Here is a 22825-nt window from a genome sequence, read left to right as displayed (position 1 = left end):
TCTTTAATTCAGCTGAGGGAAGATAATAAGCCCCTGGATTGAAAAACTAGAATGTCTAAATTCTGACGAAGAATCTGTTGAATCGTTCACTTAAGAATTTTGTCAGAGAAATCGGCACCCAGTCTGGTGGCCAGTGGTTTTTTTGTTTGTTTTTAAGTTTATTTATTCTGTGAGAGAGCACGAGCAGGGGAGGGGCGGAGAGAAAGAATCCCAAGCAGGCTCCGCGCTGTCAGTGCAGAGCCTAACACAGGGCTCAAACCCACAATCCATGAGATCATGACCAGAGTCGAAGTCAAAAGAGTCGGACATGTAACTGACTAAGCCACCCAGGTGCCCCTTCTGCAGTTCACTTTTTCCATTCTTCAGCCACAGGTATGACTGATCTTCTACTGTCCCCGCTCTGTCTGATTTCATTGCAGGTGGTCCTCGGTGGTCCCGCAAATGCACTTGTAAGCTAACAGGCAACCTGACTTAGCACACCTGCGTGGTGGGCAAATCCCTTGGCTCCTGGGGGGGGGCGGGGGCGCGGCTCGAAATGAGGGAATTGGGTTAGTCAGTGAAGGATATCCTTTCTAAACCTGAAATTCAGGGGCTCTACGTTTCTTTCCTCATTGGGCCTGACAAGAGAAGGCAAGAGCCTCATAGGGATGGAATACAATGGCTTTTTCTCTGTCATCTTTGGACATTACAACCTCCTGTGCAAAACCACAGACCTAAGTTCTTATAGATTTAGAACTAAGGGAAATTGAGAACTTCCCCCACTCTTTGTTCCCTTCAGCATTTTCCCAAGCAGTGGTCTTCTGAGCCTCAGAGCTTCCTTGTCATGTTCATGATCCCTTCTACATGTCAGTATTTGTCACTGAGTTTGGGACTGTCTTTTCATACCCTTTGATGGAAAGTCTGAATTTCTTATGAGGTCCTTGTAGAGCTGCTCAGGTTTTCTGGTAGAACTTGTGTTTAGGTGTGTTTGTGATTGTCTAGTCAAAATGTTAATGCTGGGATCCCCATCCCCTGCCCCAAATCACCCCTCATGAGCTCCCCTCTGGGTTTTTCTGCTGTGGAGAAGATGTGCAGCTTTTTTCTTGGACTTTCTGAAGCGTGCTGTCTAGCAAGGCCTTTCTGCCACCACCTCTTCAGGTTTCTTCCCCTTCACCGAGCAACCCTTCCATTTTCTCCATTACAAAGTCCAGAAGAACCATTTACTTAGTGATTACCTTTACTTGGCAAGAGATGAAATTGTCAGGAAAGGGAAGTCAAGTATTGTATCAACTATTCTGCTTTTAGCCATGATGAAAGCCCATCCTAATATGCAGCATCGCCTATATAAGGAATTGATGTGAAAAAGAGAAAGAAATACCATTGCACTCAGCCAGTATGGCAGATGCTTTGACAACTTTGAAACATATTCTTTAATGCCAAGAGCTAGCCAAATGGGGTCATGAGCCACAAATCAAACTATATTTCTGAAGGATTTTTCTGGCTTTTTCAGAAGTTGATTGTAAAATACAGCTGGGTTGGGGTGGGGAGTCTTCCCATAGTCCTCAGTGAATTCAAATAAGGGCCATATGTCTTGTTTCCAGCTTCAAATCTTTGAGAATTCTGCATATGTTGATGGCAGGCCAGACGTTCTCATAAAATTCTGAATTTGTTTATATGTGTGATCAAAAGAAAGATGGGAACTTTGTCAGTATCTAGAACCGATGGAACGATGATACTAGAATTAATCTCTAGGACCCATCATCCCTTTGCTCCATTCTTGTACCTGGCCCTGGCCCAGGCCCACGCACCCAGATGAATTAGGTGCCCGGCCCAGTGCTACCAGCCTGCAAGGTCTTTTCTAATCGGAGGTTTTTGCCATATATGAATATGCTTGTAGTTTTTCCAAATGAGGCCAGGAATCGATGCTAAAGGCTTATTTATGGAAAAGATTCAACTGGAAATACTTACCTAAACACATAAAAGAGGCATGAATATTGAGTAGCTTACCAGGAAATCAGGATAATAGGAGCAAACTATGCCAGACAGTATTTCTTTTTTTTTTAAATTTTTTTTTTTTCAACGTTTATTTATTTTTGGGACAGAGAGAGACAGAGCATGAACGGGGGAGGGGCAGAGAGAGAGGGAGACACAGAATCGGAAACAGGCTCCAGGCTCTGAGCCATCAGCCCAGAGCCTGACGCGGGGCTCGAACTCACGGACCGCGAGATCGTGACCTGGCTGAAGTCGGACGCTTAACCGACTGCGCCACCCAGGCGCCCCTCAGACAGTATTTCTGAAGCCTTGGGAATAGATTTGATTATAGTGTGTGTAGTATTTACAGCAAATAACATTTTCTGCAATGCATAAAAGATTTTTAGCCACATAAATTTGATGCAAAAAGCATTGTCAGCCTGCTAGAAGTATACTCTTGAGGCACTGAGATTCCTCAGCCCTAGGACTTCCAAAATCAGTTTAAAGATCAAGTTACTAATGTAAACGTGAGGGGAAAAAAGTCCTTATTAATTCGTTGCTACTGTTGTTGTTGTTTTTTAACTATTAGAGCCCTAAGCAATGGTATTTCAATATCCTCAGATACGCTATTTACATATGTACACATGAACCCAGAGGGTTCCTACAATACCATTCATAGGTGTGTTTAAATTTTGCCTCAGACCACAAATTAGTAGTTGAACAGTTTTTAAAACTATGACATTTTCTCTTGGATACGGAGAACTCTTAAGACAACAAAAAGTGGCCCATCATCTCACTGCCCTGTTGAGGTTTTTTTTAATAAAAATAATAGGCACCTGTGATGAGAAATTGCAAAAACAGTACAGGGAGGTACAAAATGAAGAGCAAAAGGCTTCCACATGTACACTCCCCAAAGAACATGTACCTATTCCTAGACAAGATTTCCATGCATATATAAAACCCACTGGCTTTTATATAAGGATATTGTTGAATTTTTATTAAAATGAGTTTGTTTCTTAATGTGATTTATTTGCCTCGTGTTTAGAATATTGCATGGTAAAGTTTCTTTTGTGCATATTATACTTTTATTTTACTAATATATTAAAAGCCATATTTCAATGACCCCTGTACATTTTTCATGCTGTCTTACTCCCAATGGCCTCTGTGCATGTAAGTAACCTGTTGAGTGACTATGCCTCTTTGTTTTTGACGGTTTCCTTTCATTAAGTCCCTTTTTTTTTTAATCTGCAAACAACATAAAACTTTTTAAAAGTTCAGTCTTTAACTGTTCTCCTTATATTCTTTGTATGTCTTATTTTTAAATATTCTCTTTTATTGTTTCTCAATCCTATGACCATGTGGTGATTTCATTTCGACCAGAGTAACCTTTTCATGATACTCACGTATGGTTAAGATATTGACGTGTAACATACCTGTTCATTTGTTTGTGCTGTCGATTGTTCATATCTAACTCATTCTTACGTGTTTCTTAAAAATTGACCAGTCTTAAGTGGGTAGGATTTAGGGCTCTGTGGAAGGAAAGGGATGCAGATACCATTTAGAAAGCCTGTGCCATCATCATCTTGCCCTTTCATGAGATGCTTGATTATTTTTCGGTATTAAAATATATATCCGCTTGTTGATGTACCTCTTTCATAAGCATCCTTTTTCTTGATGGAAACATCACTCCGAGGGCAGTGGGTATAAAAAGCAATGCCGTAAGCACTCCTGCTTTTATTTTTGCAACTCTGACACTCCGTCACCACTGAAGCATGACTAGCCAGCTCCAGCACGCACAGAACCTCGTGTTTGTTTTCATTTGGGGAGTCTGCCATTCTAGACACAGAAAGCACTTCTTGGTGTTTAGCTGAATTAAAGACTTTTGAGTCAACCTTTATGGAATCAAGCTATCAAAAGCAAACAAATGCACAGATACCCATTAACATGCACTAACCCTTATTTTAACACATTGTATTTCTTTTCTTTTCTTTCTTTCTTTCTTTCTTTCTTTCTTTCTTTTTTTTTAGTAGTTTGGGAATGATACTTTTGTTCGTTTGTTTCTGATCTGTTGCATTCCAGAGTATCCTATTTTGCATTTTAAAGTTCTTTGCTACTGGGAAGATCACAGATGTTAAGGACTGAGCTGAGAGCCAAAAGCATTTGGCCATATTGTTTCAGGGAGCAGAAGCTTCTCTTAGTGATTGAAGCATCCCAGATCCCTTTATTAAACCAAGGCATCAATTTTATTGATTGTATTTCAAACCCTCTGAAACCTAGAGCTTATTCAATATTATTTGAAAAAGAAATTTCAGTGTGTGCCTGACAACACTGCGATATCACCATACAGAAATCCATTATAGGAAACACAGACTCATGATTTTAGCCTTCATGTGAGAATTTTCAAATGTGTGTGAGAACCAGACTACCTTGAACTTCAACAGGAATAGTCCTCTTGGGAAAGTTTTGGTAACAGTTCTGTTAAGAGGCAGGTTTCCAAAAAATAGTTTTTTTAAGTATTTATTCTCAGTCTGTAATGATTCGAGAACTCCCCTTTTGCAAAGGTTTCCCAGCTCAGACTCTGCTTCACGCTTCTTTGCATCTCGTCCATCCTGACTGACCACACATGGGCTGACAAAGTTTGGGACCCAGGGAAGCATGTTTCCCTACTTATATACCCAAGACTCTCCATCGAATGGAGAGCTGGGTTACAGTAAAACTTGTGAGATGCTCATTTCAAAAGCTTGTGAAATCATAGTTTCAGAACTTGACTTTGAAAGAATCTAGCATGCTACCTTCAGCACCTCCGCTGAAAGAAAGAACCATGAAGTTAAAAGACCAGCTGTCCATGCATCTCTCATCCATCCCTAGAAATAATCTAGTGGCCTCCTTCTTGGTTAACTTTAATTGCATTCATGCTATATTCATGTTGGTCAATGTCTGCAGACATTTTCTTTTTAGTAATGCTAATTTCTTAGAATTGCAAAAATATGAACAGCATGTGGTTTTGAATGAATTTGTATGACTTGTTGGATACTGCATGACAAGATATGCAGTATCTCTTAGAATTGGACTTTTATGCATGTGCTCAGCGTATCTTTGGATGCCCCTGGTTCTAAAGTGCATTTTCATGGGCTTAAAAATGAAATTTTCTCCCAAAAGGTTATAGGACTAAAATTACACGAAAGCTCAGACCATAAGTTGGCCTTCTATTTTTTTAAGACAGTTTTACTATAACTTTAGTTCTGCCAATAAAATCATAATTGATGTACATGAAATACTCCTGTAGATTTACCTTTCTTCTAAATCTTTGTATTGTAGTGTTCGATCAATTAGATCTCGTTACATATGAAGAAGTAGTAAAACTGCCAGCATTCAAAAGGAAAACACTAGTCTTATTAGGTAAGTTTGATTGTATAAGTAACTTTGTTAATGTCATCTTGAACACATTTTGCAAATGTTACTAACAATTGTCAATTTCACCTTCTTTCTTTTAAAATGACATAGGTGCGCACGGTGTTGGGAGAAGACACATAAAAAACACTCTCATCACAAAGCACCCAGACCGGTTTGCATACCCTATTCCGCGTAAGCTATGTCTCACTCTCTTTTAAGTATACTAGTCCCAGTACTTTTTAAACGTTGTAGTTAACGTATTTTTTTCTATCATATAAGCTGTAACTACTCGTTAGGGGAAATCTGGAAGATCCAAAGCAGAACAAAGAAGAAAATGAATTAACAGTAATCCTGACCACATTTGCCCAGTAGTGGCACCGTAAACATTCTATTGTAGACTCCCACAAGCTTCTCTCAGGACAAACGTAGGCAGCGTGTGATTTGCTTGTCGTTGTTTTTAACAAAATTGGGCTCATCCACTCTATTTGTGACCTGATTTTCCCAGCAGTATGGCTGGGACATGACTCAGATGAATTCTTCTTCGGAAAAATAGATCTGATAGCACAGTGTTCTTTGATAGAACGATATTCTCCTGAAACGTACCTAAGTTATTGACTTTCATCACTTTGAAAAGCCAGTATACCATCGGGTGGTTCTTATAAAGAATTTTAAATCTGTAATATTTTTATTCCCTTTATTTTCTCTATCTCACCCTTAACTTCTTGCCCTGTGTCCTCAACTGTAAGATGAAGTAATTCCAGGAATGTAAAGAATATTTGAGATTAGGAAGCACTAGCAAATACTGGATAAAGAGCAATCATGTTACTGCTATCACTGTTTTCAGTACTGTTGTACCAGAGTTTATAGTTTGAATCCCAGAAGCTTTCTGGAAGATACAGTTTTGTTCGAGGTGGGAAGGACTAAAGGGGAATGAGTTATAAGACCAAAAAGAGAAAATGGGAAGATTGGCTCTTCCCAGTAGGGTCTTCTGTTGCCTTCCTGAAGCCAGGTCAACACCACTTACGGTTTTCTCTATGCCCCAGAGAGCTGTGGGGCTTCATAAGACCACACCCTCCTTCCAGAACCCTGTCTGATTTACACAAAAAAGGAAATTCATCAAACACCATTTCACTTGGTACCTCTGGGATTTTCTAGTAAAACGCTTTGAAGTATTCGTTTAATTCTCCTTATGTCTGGATCAGAAGTATAGCAAGCTTAACTAACATTTAGTTTCTTCTTGGTCACATAACAATTGAACGTCCATGTTATTAAACGGCCAGTTAACTAGCTTGGTTTTGAAGCATACATTGATAACCTCAGTCATGTGAGTCATGAGGTCCCTCTCTCAAATATTTGACCCCAGATGCATATATAGCATATGTTTGCCTACCGAGATGACTAAGCATCGTACAGCATCAACACATGATGCCATCTCTTCAGCTTTTATGTGCCTGGAGAAAGAGTTCTTTAAAACATCTACATTGGAACATCCATGAGCACTTGAAAGTTCTAATAGTCCATCCAGTTGGGGTAGGAGAGAGGGGCAGTTCCCCATGGGTTTGGACCCATGCACACAGCAAAGGGGAGCATAAAGTTTGTCCTTGTCCAATGATGGAAACTGAAAGAAAGGGAAGGGGAAGGGGAGAGGGAGGGAGGAAGGAAAGAAAAAAAGAGAAGGAGAGAAGAAAGGAAAAAAGTGGGAGGAAGGAAGATTTAAACCAGTGTTCCTGGCGTGTCTAGAAAGACATTTTCTAAATTGTGTTTTGCAGAACACTGGTCCTGTCAGTCTCCCACAGAACTAGGACTTACCGGCCAATATTTTAGTACATGTTCTCTTGGGCCACGGGTCAGCAAACCTTTTCTATAAAGGACTAGATAGTAAATATTTGAGGCATGGATGGCCACATGGTCTCTGTCACAACTACTCATCTCTGCCATTACCACATGAAAGTAGCCATAGACAATATGTAAACAAATGGGCATGGATGTTTTCCAATAAAACTTTATTTATAAAAGCAGGCCATATTTGACTCATAGGCCATAGTTTGCCAACTCATGGTGTAGGTCTTTACTATTATGGCCACATCTGGCCAAGGTCATTGGATTCTCAAATGTAGTACACCTTTTGCTGTATTCTAACATTCTCTTTTGCAAGCTGCCATAGACCAGCACTATCCAATGGAACTTTTCTCTGATAGTGACAATTTTCAATATCTGTAGTGTCCATTATAGTAACCATGAGCCACATGTGGCTACTGAACCCCTGAAATGTGGCTAGCGAGACTGAGGAACTGACATTTTAATTTTAATTTATTTAAATTTAAATAACCATATGTGGTTTTCCATTTTTTTTTTAACTCTTCTTTTTTCCTTCTGCTTAAGAAGTAACTGCATTAAGGCATACAGTAAGTTATGTTCATCTTGGGTCAGTGTCTTTGTCCTGTAGAGACCCATGAAGAGATAAAATAAATCTCATCTAAACACTGAAGGATTCACCAGACCAAACAACTAACCAGTTTTTGTGGTCCGATGTCACACAGATAAACATGGTGCTGAGAATTTAGTTCTACAAAGCTACTGGGGGTGGGAACGTGGCATGAGACCTATACTGGAAAAATCCACAGCTCTCAAGATTTTGGGCTTGGGTAGGTCCATTGGGAGCATCAGATCATGAGCTCAGCCTTTTGAGCCTCTCTTGATATGTGACTTTCTTTGCAGATACAACCAGACCTCCAAAGAAAGATGAAGAAAATGGAAAGAATTATTACTTTGTATCTCATGACCAAATGATGCAAGACATCTCTAATAACGAGTACTTGGAGTATGGCAGCCATGAGGATGCGATGTATGGGACAAAACTGGAGACCATCCGGAAGATCCATGAGCAGGGCCTGATTGCAATACTGGACGTGGAGCCTCAGGTAACACCCAGCCACATGCTGCCCCCATCCACCTGCCTGCATGCTAAGCTCAGGTTCTGAAATCAAAAGCGCCATCAGAACAGCGTGGGTCACATAATAACTACAGGAAAGTATCGTAATGCAGGCATCGTGGGTTGACAGTCTAGAATGCAAACTGATCATTGAGCTCGGTGCACACACCGTGTATTTAAGGAGCAACAGTATACTCTTACGAGATTCATTATACTCAGAAGCTCAATGAAAGTACCTGATTGGGTCTGTGCTGCCAGAAATCCTACAATAATCTGACCTCAGGATGAGACTTGGGCACTTTGTGATCACAACAGCCCCCTTTTCTCTCTCGGTACAGCTCACACGGGACTGTCAGAGCCTCTCCCGGCGTCTTCTGTTCATCACCATCAATGAACTCTGATCCTGGGGCCTGGGTCGGGGTCTGAAACACAGCACTGGCTTTAGGAAAGCAAGCAGGAGTGAGCCCAGGGAGTGCCAGATGGGGCAGGGAGGGAGACCCATGGTGGCTCTCAGCCTCCACCGTCTCTTTACTGAAGATGATGCCCAACCCCGGGCTAGAACTAGGAGGGATATGGAGAGCTTGGAGGGACTTGGAGCCAGACACAGGAATGACTGGATAATCTGTAGAGAAGCCCTAAGCTTCTCTCTCTCTCTCTCTCTCTCTCTCTCTCTCACACACACACACACACACACACACACACACACACGCTGACAAGCTATTTTTTCATCTCTGAGGACAAAGCAAGCAGAAGCAGGACTTCAAGTCCAGTAGGAAGGGTGTTGGAGACATTGGGGCAAGTTCCAGGAGAAGCCTGTGGGTCCCCGTGTGAGTCCTGGGCCTTCCCTTTCTAAGGCTGACCTGTGTGCCAAATCCCTATCACTTATATTTAGCAATCCATATACCACCTGCCAACACGGTAGACCAGCTCCCCTCAGGCAGGCTCTACTTCACCAGGCTTACCTGGCTATCCCAGGCAGGGATGGCCCCTGTTCAAGGGCCACCATATGAAACTTGGTCCCCTAGCCATGCCCAAAGGGAGGACAGTAGCTGGCAGCAGCGTCTATATGACCCAAGACCATAACATCGTGGCCAGTGGCTACACCAGTTTCCATTTCACAGAAGCTGATGGGGTTCTTGAACTCAGAATCTGCTTAAGGGGCTGGGGAGGAAGGCAGCACGGTGAACACTGTATGGTGCACTTGACAGTGAGCTCGGACCTGTAGAGAACTAAACATGTCATGTGGAACACAGCTTGATCTCTCCTTACCTACAAAGCCCTCCTTACCAGGGCTTGGCAAAGTCTTCTGGTGGGGGGTGGCTAGAGGCAGTCTCCATCCTGGTCGTGGTCTTCGGCATCCCGTCCTTGGGTCCCACACTGGTCTTCGCCTGAATGTCATTTTCTGCTGGTAGTAAGGTCTCTAGCAGTATGCTGACTGCAGGGCTCTTCAGACCCCTCTCCCTGACCTAAGTCCACTTTCGAGGGCTTTCTGCCTCAGCGGCTGCCATGCCACTCTGCCCCTGGCACCCAACTCTCCCTGTGCCCTCGCCAGGTCACACGCTGAGTGGGAGCCCTCACGGCCTCATCAGGACATCCGCAGCAGCCGTTTGTACAAGCGGCATGGGCACCAGAGCGCCCCACACCCCTGCTCTCTCCCTGCTCCCCTGACTGCTGGATGAGCTCATGCATTCCTGTGTCTCTCGGCCACCCAGCCCCAAGGCTGGGAATGGGTATCGATCGGCCAGGCGCCGCTCCTCTCAGTTGGTCTGGTCAACCATGCTGGTCCCGGCTCACCTACCTCGGACCACCCGGGGCTGACCTGGACTGGAGCCCGGTCCTGCTCCCACGCGGACTTTGCACTCAGTGGCATAGCCACAGAGGCCCACGGGCTCTGCACCCCCAGGGCTCCTCCCTTGGGCTTCCCTGCCTTTGGCCCACTCTCTCCCCGGGATGGGCAACGCTGGCACCCTGCCTTCAGGACAACCGGCTCCAGGAGGCTCTGACCTTAGAATGCCTTTCTCCTCACCCTTTCCCGCCCAGCCTGTGTGATCCCCCACTATTAGATCTCACGGACAGCTGGATGCTTCCAGTTTGTATGAAGCACTTCTTGTCTTCCAAGCATCATCTTGGGAGCTAAGAATACAAATAAGAAGCTGGTGAGGATGAAATGAGTGCCTCGGTCTACATCAAAAATTCCCCAACAGCAGAAATGCCATGTGGCTCACACCTGCCACTGCTGACTTGTGGACCATAGACCACCTAACACTGGTGTTCGGCTTATTGCATTTGGGTCTATTATTTCATGCTCTCTTAGCTTATTTATTTTTTCAAAAATTTTTTAAGGTTTATTTTTGAGAGACAGAGCATGAACACGGGAGGTAGAGAGAGGGAGACACAGAATCCAAAGCAGGCTCCAGGCTCTGAGCTGTCAGCATGGAGCCAGACATGAACCTCAAGATCGTGACCTGAGCCAAAGTCGGACACTTAACCAGCTCAACCACCCAGGCGCCTCTCTCTTAAATTATTTTAGACAGCTTAGGCCCAATTGAACACATGTCTAATATGTGAAGACGTTGTAGTCCAGCTTCAAACCTAGAGGGCCACAGTTAAGATTACCCTAGAAGCAAACTAGCAACCTGCTTCTTTTAAAATGAGAAGAAAAGGTGTGTTCCTACAGTGCTGTGTATTTTGCAAGCACGAGTACTCTTTCCTTAATCCTTGGAACCCCGAGACAGAGGTATCCGTGTCCTCCTTTGCAGATGAAGAACCAAGGTGTAGCTCGAGTGAGAGTGAGGTTTCAGCTTTGGACAGTGTTGGTTGGGGCTTCGGTTTTCTTACAGCCAGCCCCCGCCTCCTTCCACTGTTCCATCCTGGAAGAGGTGACCCTGGGAATCCTGAAGCTGGTCTATCTTATATATAGTCCTAGGATTTAAATCTTTTTTTTTTTTTTAATGTTTAGAAAAATCAATAAGGCAGTCAAACCTGAGGAAAAACCATAGAACTTCTTTCTCACGGACATGAAGCTATGGAGGGGCACCTCGGTGCCTCGGTCGGTTAAGCGTCCAACTTCGGCTCAGGTCATGACCTCACGGTTCATGAGTTTGAGCACCACATCAGGCTCTGTGCTAACAGCTCGGAGCCTGGAGCCTGTTCCAGATTCTGTGTTTCCCTCTCTCTCTGCCCCTCCCCTACTCATACACACATTCTCTCCAAAATAAACATTTTTTAAAAAATGTTTTTAAATGAAGCTATGGCCCAGAAAATAACCTATGTCCCTAAAGCTACAACTGTGATAGCACCAGCGTGTCATCAAAACCTACTGAGATGGTTTTAGATTTTATATTTTAATTTTACTCCGGTTTATGCATTTGCTGCCTTAACAAGTTAATGGTAGCAGAATACTTGTGGTTTGGCTTTTGCCCGTAGAGGGAAAGGTTGTCAACAAGGGGTAGCCGCGGTCTTGTTAGGAATCTGTACTTAAAAACAAGAGCCAGGTTCTGAACTAGGGGCCGTTTTGTGAAAGATTATCTCTGGGGTCATAGTGCTTTTCTTTAAACCCTTATATTTTTGTGTAGAATGACTCAGACACTTGCCCCTATACACTTTCTAAGTTTGCAAAGCAGATACGTCTTAAAGCTATCTGCGTCTTAGGGACTTGATCAAATACGTTTTCACTCCTTATGGGTGGTAACCTGGGATCAACTGTTGGCCATATATGAGCCATAAAATCAATTCATGTCTCCACAGAAGAGAACTAAAGACTTAACTTTAAATGTTAAACCTAATGTTGCTTTGGCTGTTTAAATCCAGCATATTTTCAGTGACCTTTCTAGACTCCCCCACCTCTCCGGGATTCAGAAAGAAATATTTGCCTGTAAATACTGACAAACTTGTGTCTCGTCTTCAGTCAGAAGGAAGAGGGTTTAAGAGACCTCTTGAAGTCCCCTGTTAACAGCCTGAGGGGAGGGAATCTTTGTGAAGCCGTTCCATTTACTGTCCCTGAAGTGACCCTAAACCCCAGGCAAGCAGAGACTACGCGCACACACCAAAAAAGGCACGCACTTAAGCCTGTAAGTCGAGCAGTTGGGGACACCTGAGGAAATGTGTGGTGACTGTGGTGAAGACATGAGGGCTACTGGACAAGAAAATCTCAGTCAGGATTTGAGAGGGTCTTTTCATTTTTGAAAATGTGGGGCGCCTGGGTGGCGCAGTCGGTTAAGCGTCCGACTTCAGCCAGGTCACGATCTCGTGGTCTGTGAGTTCAAGCCCCGCGTCGGGCTCTGGGCTGATGGCTCAGAGCCTGGAGCCTGTTTCCGATTCTGTGTCTCCCTCTGTCTCTCTGCCCCTCCCCCGTTCATGCTCTGTCTCTCTCTGTCCCCAAAATAAATAAACGTTGAAAAAAAAATTTTTTTTAAAGAAAATATAATGACATAGGAAAAGAAGAGAAAGTAACCTAGTATCGAAATCGAAAATCAAAGCCATGAAAAGGCCACTGTATTTACTCTGATCAGCCTGCAGTTTGGCTCTGAACGTCCTGGCGAGCAGGACAAAAAGGGGAATGTCGTGGATCACATCATCCTTATCTGCTAGAAGGATGCCAGTTCTTTCCTTGGAATTAGCTGCTAAGGGAATATAACCTGATTCGTGAACACGAGAGCACTGGGCAGCACATAGTAAGTGCGGAATGATCTTCGTGTCCGGATGGATAAAGGTGAAGGGTGTGCATGCTGCACAGAGAAGGGTAATCTGCGGGTTGCTTATGGTTGCCCAGGAGTGTGTTTTCTGGGGTTGCAAAAACAATCGCAGGCTGGCACTTAAAATTTCAGAGAATTGGGTGGCTTTCAGGCTGGGGTTACTGAGCAGAAAAAAGGCCGTTTCACACCTGAGGTGTCATTCTCAACTTCACCAGTGGGTTCCATTCGGCATCTAGGCTCCCTCTGTGCGTGGAGTCACTTCAGGGATGGAAGCAAGGGTAGGAACCGTGAACTGGGATATCTCCCCATCTCAGTTGCCTAGAGGCTGGCTGTGGGTGGACGAGGAAACCTTCTGTCTCAACTGACCCTGAGCCTCCTGATTTATGAGCACAGGAAGGACAGAAAAAGAGGCCCAAAATTATATTCACAAGAGATTTCCAAAGGAAGATCCCTGTTTAGCTCAATTGAGCTATATATGGACTTTTCCATGATATTTATTCCTTAACAGAACTCTCAATCACAAAAGGGTTGGCAAAGAAATTGCCAATTACCTCTGTCAAAAGGGAGCATAGGCAGGCCCAAGGAGCTTTCTCCTGAGGGGAATGTGATGTCCACAACTGAAGCACTTTGATATGACGGCTGAAACAATGTGCTGGGCCCCCTTAACCCACAAGGAGATCCCGTGTGGCTGGGATTCAGAAACCCAATCCCAGTGAAAGTGAACCTTGCACTAAACCTTTGTCATCCCTGTTGGTCTCTCACGGCTCCGTATGGTCAGAGGCCAAGAGGTTCCCTTCAGCCACCAAGCACAGTGCCCACTGGTCAAACATTTTCTGCCAATCCTGTGTGCTGCTTTTCCATTTTCATTTTACCATAAACACAGTTTATGCCGGCTGCCATACAGGGCACAAGGGAGATGACTGAACAAGACATCGCCCCTGCCCGTAAGCTCACCCTCTGGTATCTGGGTACTTGGTGTGCGGCATCCTGGGTCCCATGGTCGGGGGGGGGGGGGGGGGGGGCACGGCCTGGCTCAGAGCCCACAGAGGACTTTGCAGACAAAAGAACACCAGAGCCAGGTGCTCACGGATCATTCAGCCATGCCAAAGGGAGAATGGGGACGGAGCATCCAGGCAGAGGGAGTAGTAAGACAAAGCTGGGAAGGCAGAGTGGCCCTTTCTGGAACTGGAAGTGGTTCAACAAGGCCAGTTGGAAGAGGGGGAAGCAGCAGAGAGGTGTAGAGAGAGACTGAGATAAGCATGGGCCAGCTCAGGACAGAGGGATTCAGCATTCATGCTAAGGAGTGTACATTTTATCCCAAGGCCAAGATGGAGCTGTGGAAGGGTTTGGAGTAGAGGAGCAATATGATGGGATTTGCCTTGCCAGAAGGATCGATCATTCTAGTAGCAGGCTTTTAGTACAGGGGCAGAGTGACCAGTCTCGTTGCTACCACCGTGAACCAGGCAAAAGAGGGAGGAGTAGGAACAGAGCAAAGCAAACCACTGAAAGGCCATTTAGAAAGCCAGATACGCAGGTAGCAGAACACGCATGTTAAATGCTCAGATGAAGGACAGCAAGATACTATTCGCTGCAGTGCAAATTAATGACACACCAGACACTTGTGAATTGTGTACCCACGTATGCTGGAGTTTTTGTCCCATGCAGGGGAATCCATAGCCCATTGCAGGGTCACGTTCCCCCCCCCCCCCCCCCGAGAGGAGCTGACAAGCACTCCCTTACCAGAAACGACTCCTAGGGCATGGGATGCCAGCTTGGCACTGTGTCTGTGCAAACTGGTGGCTGCACCGTTCAACGTGTTTTATGCCTCTGAAGGGAACTGCATCAGCCTCAGGGGCCCCTCTCCCTCCAACACAGCGTTTTCCTGTGGGCCTCCAATTACCCGCAGCCACAGAGCTCATTTAGTGTCTCCAGACTCCAGCCCCAGACAAGGTCTCTCTTCCCCCGTGAGTCCCACGGGGCCTGGCATCAGGGCGACTCAGAAGGCCCCGTAAGTGTGAACACGGCTTCACAGTGACAGTGGCAGGGACCCACTAGCCTTGTTAGCAGTTCGAAGGTTAAAATGGGGTGAAGTGGGCTGTAGCTCAGTGGCAGAGCCCGCACAATGATCCAAGCCTAGCCCAAAACACATTTCCTGTCAACTAAAAAGGTTACAGCTAATAGCCAGGTTTAAATGAACCTTAACCAACATTATCAGTTGTGTGGCTGAAGAAAAGTCAGTCCTATTGATTCATGAGATTCAGTTTTTAAAATGTCCGGTTTGTCACCTTTTATTTGCTGATGGCTGTGGTCCATCCTTTGGAAGAAAAGGAGTAACAGAAGTTACTTATAAAGCTGGTAAATTCAATAATCCCTTGCCAAAACTTTGAATCAAGGGTTTTTTCCGTTGTGTGATTTCTTACGGACTCCATTAAATGCTGCACTCATGATTTCTAAGTTCCAGTTTTTGCTTTGTACACAGGCACTGAAGGTCCTGAGGACTGCAGAGTTTGCTCCTTTTGTTGTTTTTATTGCCGCACCGACTATCACTCCAGGTTTAAATGAGGTAAGGGCCGCTCCGTTTTTACCCGCCATTAGGATCCATGTGTGTGTTGTGTGCAAGACCAAAGCCCCACATCAGTAAGACAAGGAAACGAAGGCGTGGAAGCTTGCCGAGCCACTGTGGCCCTCTCCACCCCTAATGGGCGCTGGGCTAAGACAGTGGCAGGCCACAGGCCCAGCTCTAGGCCAGTGATTGCTTTGCCAGAAGAGCGCTATAAGGAACCCATGACCCTGGCCCAGCTGCCCGAGTTCCCTCAGGCAGCCTCTGGAGCGGAGCCCATGCAGGTCCCTGGAGACCACCAAACCTGGACATGAGCTCTGTCCCCTGTCAGGCTAAATCAAGCCAGCAGCTGCCGCAGAGATAGTGCCTTCAAGAGTTGGCATCACCATCTAGTACCCAGCTGACCCAGAGGCCTTCTGTGGCTGGGCAGATCAGAGGGTAGTTACGGAGTGTCTGGTAAGTGCATCCGTGCTGATCTGCTGCAGGGCCACTCTTACGAGGAGTCTCGTGCACAGAGTCCTCCATTGCTTCTGCTGGGTCGAGAAACCACCAGAGGGCTCTTGGCTCTGCTCAGTTAACCACTGGCGTAAACCCACCAGAGCCCAGAACACTACAGTCAGGCTTGGAAGTGTTCATGTTGCAGGCCTCTGAGGAAGGCTAAATCTTTACATTTCTATGTTACTCATACTTCCGGCCATTAGTTTTTGTCCTGTTGTTTGCAAGTGGCGTATCCCTTTGTAAATCCACCTTTCCCATCTCCGTTAACACCCTGGCCTGTGTGAAACCCCACGTTGTGCTTAGCGCTTATCCTTTGGTTGCCATGTATTTTTCTTGGATTGTCATCTTTGCTTTGTTTTTTGTTTTTGCCTGTTTTCCTGCCCTTTTACTAATTTTCCATAGCTGCCAAAATGGTGCAGAAAATTGCCCGTAAGTACCAGCTAGGAGGTGATGAAATCCAACCTTGTTTCCTTTCCTAGATGTAGAACATAGACCTTTCCTTCCCATAAATCCTGGCTTCTGCTGGTAGAATAGAGGCATTTTGTCTTCACTGAGTTAAACCCTGCTCATGCGGAAGGCAAGCCCGCAGACAAGTGCTGTAGAGGAATAAACCGACAAATATAGCTTCAGCCTGTAAGGTCCTTAAGAGGAAGCTTTCTTTTTCTGTAAAGAGAGCTACGTTTAAAAATTGATGCCGTCGGCCATACATTTTCTTGAATGTTTTCATCAACCCAGCTTTCTGAGTAAATCCTAAAGTCTGCCCATGGTCTCTGAGGCCCAGGACGGTGTTTTTCAGTGGAGTCCCCTAGCCCAGAGAGTGACGTGGGAGGAATGGTCTCTTCCCAGGCTGGCAGGATGCACTCCCGTCTTTGGGTGAATGAGTGTTTCCTAAAATGGGGCTTCTGCATTGTTCATTGTCAAGTATAGCCACAGTGAAAATACTCTAAGTGCAAGTGGAAAGCCTGTTGATAGGACCTTAGAAGGTGGTGAGGAACTGAGGTCTTATCTACACTGTAATAGTTAACATTGCACGGCCCAGCATACCATGCCCTGCTTTGAAATCCCAGTAGACGACAACAGACCACATCCGACAATCTTTTCAGAGCATCCTGAGAGAAAAGCTGGAGTCCCTAGCTTGCCTCGTAACTGTCCACCCACACCATGGTGCTATGATGGGATCCGGTGACACCCCATTCGGTCCCCTTCCCAGAGACTCACACCCACAGACCGGGGCTCATCAGCAAGGGTTTCTCACAAATAATGGATGGGCCTCAGAGAAGAGGAGGGGTCCTAAGTCAGCTCTGGGCACCATGGCTCCCGCATCCTTTAGTGTTTCTGGAGGTCTCTGTTATCATGGGCCTCCATTTCCTAGTAGAATAGTAGGACCTAGTAGAGGTTTGCACTCATCAAACCCCATAATGGGCAACATTAGCCAGGTGCTTTTTTTCCAAGTAAGCACTTGCTGTGTGCGGGGCACAGTGCCAAATGCTGGGCACAGCAATGACCGGGCACACAGACAAGTTTACGCTCCAGTCGGGGAAAGATACTAATCACATAAACAGGTATTAACTATATCTCCACATACGTAAGACTCAGCCCAATAACCTTCCTTACCTACCCTCGTGTTGGGGGAGAGGCAGGGCAAAGTTGACTTACAGAGTTCTCTGGCCTCAGATTTGAATTTGTCCATTGAAAGTTCAACCTAATGGTATCCGCCCTGTGAGGATCCAGAGGCAGACTTTCTGGTGGCCCTTAAGGGATCTGCAGCAAGCTCTAGGAGTTGAGGGGAAGTCCTTTCCTGCAGCAAAGCCCCCTAGAGTTCAGTCACTGCTTTCCCTTGAGTTTTTTCCCTGAGCGGTACGAGTCCTTCTGACCAGTGACGTCTGGCCATTTCCAGCATAGAGCAGTTTGAGGGGATTCATCAGATGCCAGTTGCTGTTGTATCTGGGAAATGGCCTTATTTCATCCATTATTTGCAACATCCAAAAAGCTTTTGCCTCTGGCATCCACTGCTATTGAGCGAGGGCCATTATACGTAATTGAATTCCTGGAACATGTTGGACCTCTAAGGAGAAGAGGGGAAAATGCAACTTAATTTGTTGGCCAGAGGCAGTGGCTTCTTGGTGCAGATGCAGCTGAGCTCTGGGGCCCCATACAAGTGCGAGCAGAGGACAGAGGGAAGCAGGGGGATGCAGGGCTCTGTCCTCACCTCTGGAGCCCTCACTGCCGGTCGGTCAGGAGACTGGCTCCCGCTGGGGCAGATGGCAGCAGCCGGGCCGGTGGGGCGTTGTGTTTGCCGAAGAGTGTCTGGTTTCTCTGATCCCCCGGTTTGGCATGGAGCTCCCGTTGCATGGTGAGCAGTCGGGCCACAGGCCGCTCCTCCATGACCCTGCCATCGCAGGGCCCACTGCCTCCTCTGTCACAAAGCGGACTTGGCCTCGTGCCCCGATGCAGCACATCGAGGTCCAGCCTTGCCTGCTTGTGACACTGGGAGTAACGGGAACGTGGAGAGAGAAAGAGTCCAGCTGACTTCTGTCTTGTCTTTGCTTTTTCCCTCCTCCCACGCCCTACCCCGACCTCCATCCCACCGCCATTTAGGATGAATCTCTTCAGCGTCTGCAGAAGGAGTCCGATATCTTACAGAGAACATACGCACACTACTTCGATCTCACAATTATCAACAATGAAATTGATGAGACAATCAGACATCTGGAGGAAGCCGTGGAGCTCGTGTGCACAGCCCCGCAGTGGGTCCCGGTCTCCTGGGTCTATTAGGCCTCTCCCAAGAGACCTGCCGCGAACCCAGGAGCCACCTCATACATGGAAAAGCCTCTTTGTTACCGGCCGTGTGTCAGCAGGTCATGGTCCCTAGAGACTACCTAGTTGTAGTGTGACCTCCATTTATAATTATTGTCATGTCCGAATAGATAGGAGGAGAAAACAATTACACACTCATTTAAAGAGACAGTATCTTTTTTAATCAGTTCTCCTAAACTTTAATAAAATGTATCTTTAAATGTATGTATTATTCAATCCTTTGGAATGTTATATTTTTGGAAATCATAGCTTTTTATTTCCAAGGCCCCTAAAAACTGCACAAAATAGATGCTGCTTTCTATAATCTATTTTAATAATAAACAATGATTCTGTTACCTTGACTGGGGGTGGAACACTACATTCTTTTTAGAGTCTGATTTTATGAATTGGAATATCTTTCTTTCCTTTATTTATTTGAAATAATCAGTCTTAGTGATTACAAAACAGTCATAAATTTCTAAAGGCCTTTTTTCTTTTTTTTTTTTAGAATAGCTTTTTTTTTTTTTAAGTCCTTTATGTAACATCCAGATAATGTGATACTGTCTCTTTGAAGCACCCTGTAAACCTTTTAGAGATTTGAAGTTGGGTCTTGACTCTTAATGCATGTGGACAGTCGCGAGCGTTTATGCTGTCGGTGTGTCTGTGTTGGACAAAACAATCTGTAATCTACAGCAAAGTACATTCCGTTCACGGGGCACACCCAGGGGAGTAAGAATAAAATGCTATTATGACTAAGTTGTAAACCTATGCACATCCCTTGCATTTCGGGCAACTTTATAAAAAAAAAAAAAAGAAACTGATTTTTATTAATAATCATGTAGTGAAATGTGTTTGTAATTTTGTCTCAATTTAATTTGTTGTAAGGTGGGAGGGGGAATTGCTGGTTTCACCATTTCAGATCTGTGTTGTCTGAGAGTATTAACATTTTAATTAAGCAGAGAAATGAGGATTTTTAATATGTATGTAATTGTTTTAAAGCACCCATTTTAAGAAAATATACTGTGCAATGAAGAAACCAGTTTAGGCATTTGCTATAAACTGAATTATTCCAAAAGAATAATCTATAACAGCCCTGTAAATTCCTTTAAAATGATAACAGGACAGTTTGACCAATTTTTTTTTTAAATATACTTCCTTTTATGTGTTCAATAATTAAATGCCTTTGGGTCCTTCATTTCATTACAGATTTGTTGAGGTTTACAAGCTGATGATCTTTTAGATTTTGTAATTCATTAGATGCTCATTGAACCACTGAAGGCCCAGGAGTGACTGTCAGGCAGGACAACAAAATACTCCGCCAGAGCACAGCTCGGACCGCCTCTGGCTCCCAGAGCGCAGTGCGCCTGAGGGCCACCCACGTACCGGAGGCCGTCTGTGGTTTCTCCTTCCTCTTGCTATATCCCTTGGCACAGGAGAATCATTGTCCCTTGTTGCTTTAGAGACATGAACCATCTCATCGCCCTTCCATGAGGTCACATTCTTCCAGTACAGGAGATTCAGGCTGGGGTTTTCCAACTCTTGACCAGAGGTCAGCGGAAGATTCTTCCTTAGAGGGTCAGGGTGTGAAGTGGTTCTGTTAACCTTCGATCCTTGCGAAAATACCATCCTGTTTGCTTCTTGTCGGTTAGATGACCTCATCGCTTTGTGCCTTGGCGGGATGTGCAGGCTGTGTTGTGAGCTAAAAGGCTCCTCTTGAAGGACCACACAGAGGAGGCATTTGTATTCTCCTTGTAAGGTGTCACCCTCCCCTCCCAACAACTCTTATTAAACAATGATTTTTTTTTTCTCTCTGATGTTGTCCTTTGTCAGTGACCGGATGAGTTTGCAACTTATAAGGTGTTGCATGAACTTCTATTGAGGCCTCACGGCAGGGCGACCAAACCGCCAAACCAGAGACACCATGGATGGAGAAGGGAAACCCCAAAAGCTGTTTAGAGCTGTGTCAGGATTGATTTAAATCTGATACCAAGGCCAGTCATTCATTCCTGTGATGGTACTGACCACAATCCGGGCTCTTCTCACTGTGAAAGTGCCCGCTCTACCTCTTTTCCAATGAAGCACAAAGAAGAATACAACTAACACATGGGGACGCGAAGCCCCTCCCTCAGCTAGAAAAGCCCACACCCCCTCTGGCCCTTTGAGGCCAAATCTCCAGAGATGCTGATGATGCCAATCTTAAGCCACGTTGATAGAGGTGGCTCGAGCAGAAGAAGAGCAAAGCAATGCCAGTCTAGACGTCTGTGGCCCCGGAATTGAGAAAGTGCTGTAGCGCCGGTCCTGTCTTCCCCATCTGAGAGGCACAAAGGCGGGCGCTGTTCTTGCCACTGTGTGGATGGCAAAGTTCCTGCGCCCAGAACTTGTTCTGGCTGAACTTCTCAGAGAGGTCATCTGTTCATTCCACTAATACAGGCCCTTCTCTAAAGTAATGTCTTTATGACCTAGCAGAAAACACTTAAACTCACAGTAATTTCCGTACAAAACTGCCGCTGCTACATTACAATCATCCACCAAGCAATCAGAGAAAATTACTAAAAAGCTTCGCTGCTTCCATTCCATCAGCAAAATCATTTTGTTTTGTTCCTTTTAAAGGCCAGCGCAAATGATTAGAATTATTAAGTCTTATCACTGGTCAACTGAGCCATATTTCAGAGGGTTCTCTACCCCACCCAACCCCACCCCCACAGCAAAAAAGGGGGGGTGTTTTTAACACGAGGAAAGAGAAGTTCCTGATTTTTTTAATAAGGTGGTAGTTACTGCATGTACAGCCTATACAATTTCAATGCTAAAAAGGAAGATGTCACTCAATTCATCTGGAAGTTTCCCAGTGCAGAGATAATTTGGTAGCTTTTTAAAATGCAATTAAGTGTATCTCCTGTCAGATGAGATGGTTTAAAATATTTGCTCAGAGAAGAAAAGAAATGGGTGACCTACTTCCTGCTGTTTGCCTTCAGAAGGTTTTCTTCTGGGGCCGTCCTGTTGGTGGCGGGTCATCTAAATATGTTGCAGGGCCCCTCTGCCCCAAGTCCAGCTCAATGTCACACCACCGGCTCCAGCCACTTGAGGCTGGATGCAACACCACCGTGATCTTGGGAAAGTTTTGATGTCATTACTGCAGAGGAGAGTTTTTGTCTTCAAATCACTCGTAGTCACCTGTTCAGTGAGAAGTCAAGTTCATTCCTTGAAAAAGTTTAGTCAGTTGAGGAGCCACCCTCAGGACAGGGAGATGCCCAGAGCAGACACTGCGCCCTTAAGGACAGGCCCGCCCAAATCAAAGTCTCTTGTCTCCCACCGATGTGATGTCCTTTTCTTTGTTTCAGGTCAGTCTCTTGGGGCAAAGAGAACACACTGCTACTGCTAGCAAGAAGATTTTTTCATTACTAAGTTCTTAACTGTGATGCCTCCCGCACGGTCCCCTTGGAAAGGGAAGGCAACTTGCAGTCGACAAGCCCCTTGCCGTCCTCACCACACGCCACCCCCCCCCATGTCATCAAACGTGCGCATGCGTGTGTGTGTGTGTGTGTGTGTGTGTTGAGGGGCAGGGGAGGAGTTTGCTTTTCCAGAACTGAACACTGCTTCCTAATTCCATCCTCTACAAGAGCTTAAGATGCTAAGGCTGATTATGGCCTGTCATAGGCTAAAGGTCCCCGAGCGCCTTTCTCTTGTTCTGCGCCTCTAATTAATTCTCCTCTTAGAAAGACATTTTGCTTCTTTGAGGCAGCTTGCAGGAGGGCTACAAGCTTTAATCGTGAATCATCTCATTTGGTAGAACTCTTCCTTTTCTCACCCCTTTAGAATTAAGGTTTTCCTATTTGATGTCGTTGGTTAAAGGACTGCCCCCATAAGACTTGATGTTCCATTGGCTTATCCCATGCTTACTTATCGGTTCGCCTTAAACTTGGAGTTATTGGAAGTCTCTGGTCTTCTGGCTGAGTGAAGTCCAGCTGTGGCCCACATCCAGGAAGGGGAAGAAAGGGCCACGAG

The 22825-nt window shown here is 45.3% G+C and overlaps 1 protein-coding gene across 8 annotated transcripts in view; it reads left to right on the top strand.

Annotated features, from left to right (window-relative positions):
- CASK (calcium/calmodulin dependent serine protein kinase) overlaps window positions 1–20629 on the top strand; it is a 358179-nt gene extending 337550 nt beyond the window's left edge. For all 8 annotated transcript variants that reach the window (XM_047843622.1, XM_047843615.1, XM_047843620.1 and 5 more), the window contains 5 exons: window positions 5269–5349; window positions 5455–5535; window positions 8062–8264; window positions 15449–15532; window positions 18626–20629. In XM_047843622.1, the coding sequence (XP_047699578.1) occupies window positions 5269–5349; window positions 5455–5535; window positions 8062–8264; window positions 15449–15532; window positions 18626–18802 (626 nt within the window). In that variant the 3' untranslated portion in view covers window positions 18803–20629. The remainder of the gene's footprint in view (window positions 1–5268; window positions 5350–5454; window positions 5536–8061; window positions 8265–15448; window positions 15533–18625) is intronic.
- Window positions 20630–22825: the final 2196 nt, after the last annotated feature.

Source organism: Prionailurus viverrinus, chromosome X (assembly GCF_022837055.1).
Source record: "Prionailurus viverrinus isolate Anna chromosome X, UM_Priviv_1.0, whole genome shotgun sequence".
In the NCBI taxonomy this organism is placed as follows: domain Eukaryota; kingdom Metazoa; phylum Chordata; class Mammalia; order Carnivora; family Felidae; genus Prionailurus; species Prionailurus viverrinus.
The sequence above is the reverse complement of the archived record's forward strand: the minus strand, read 5'-3'. Positions and strand labels throughout refer to the sequence as shown.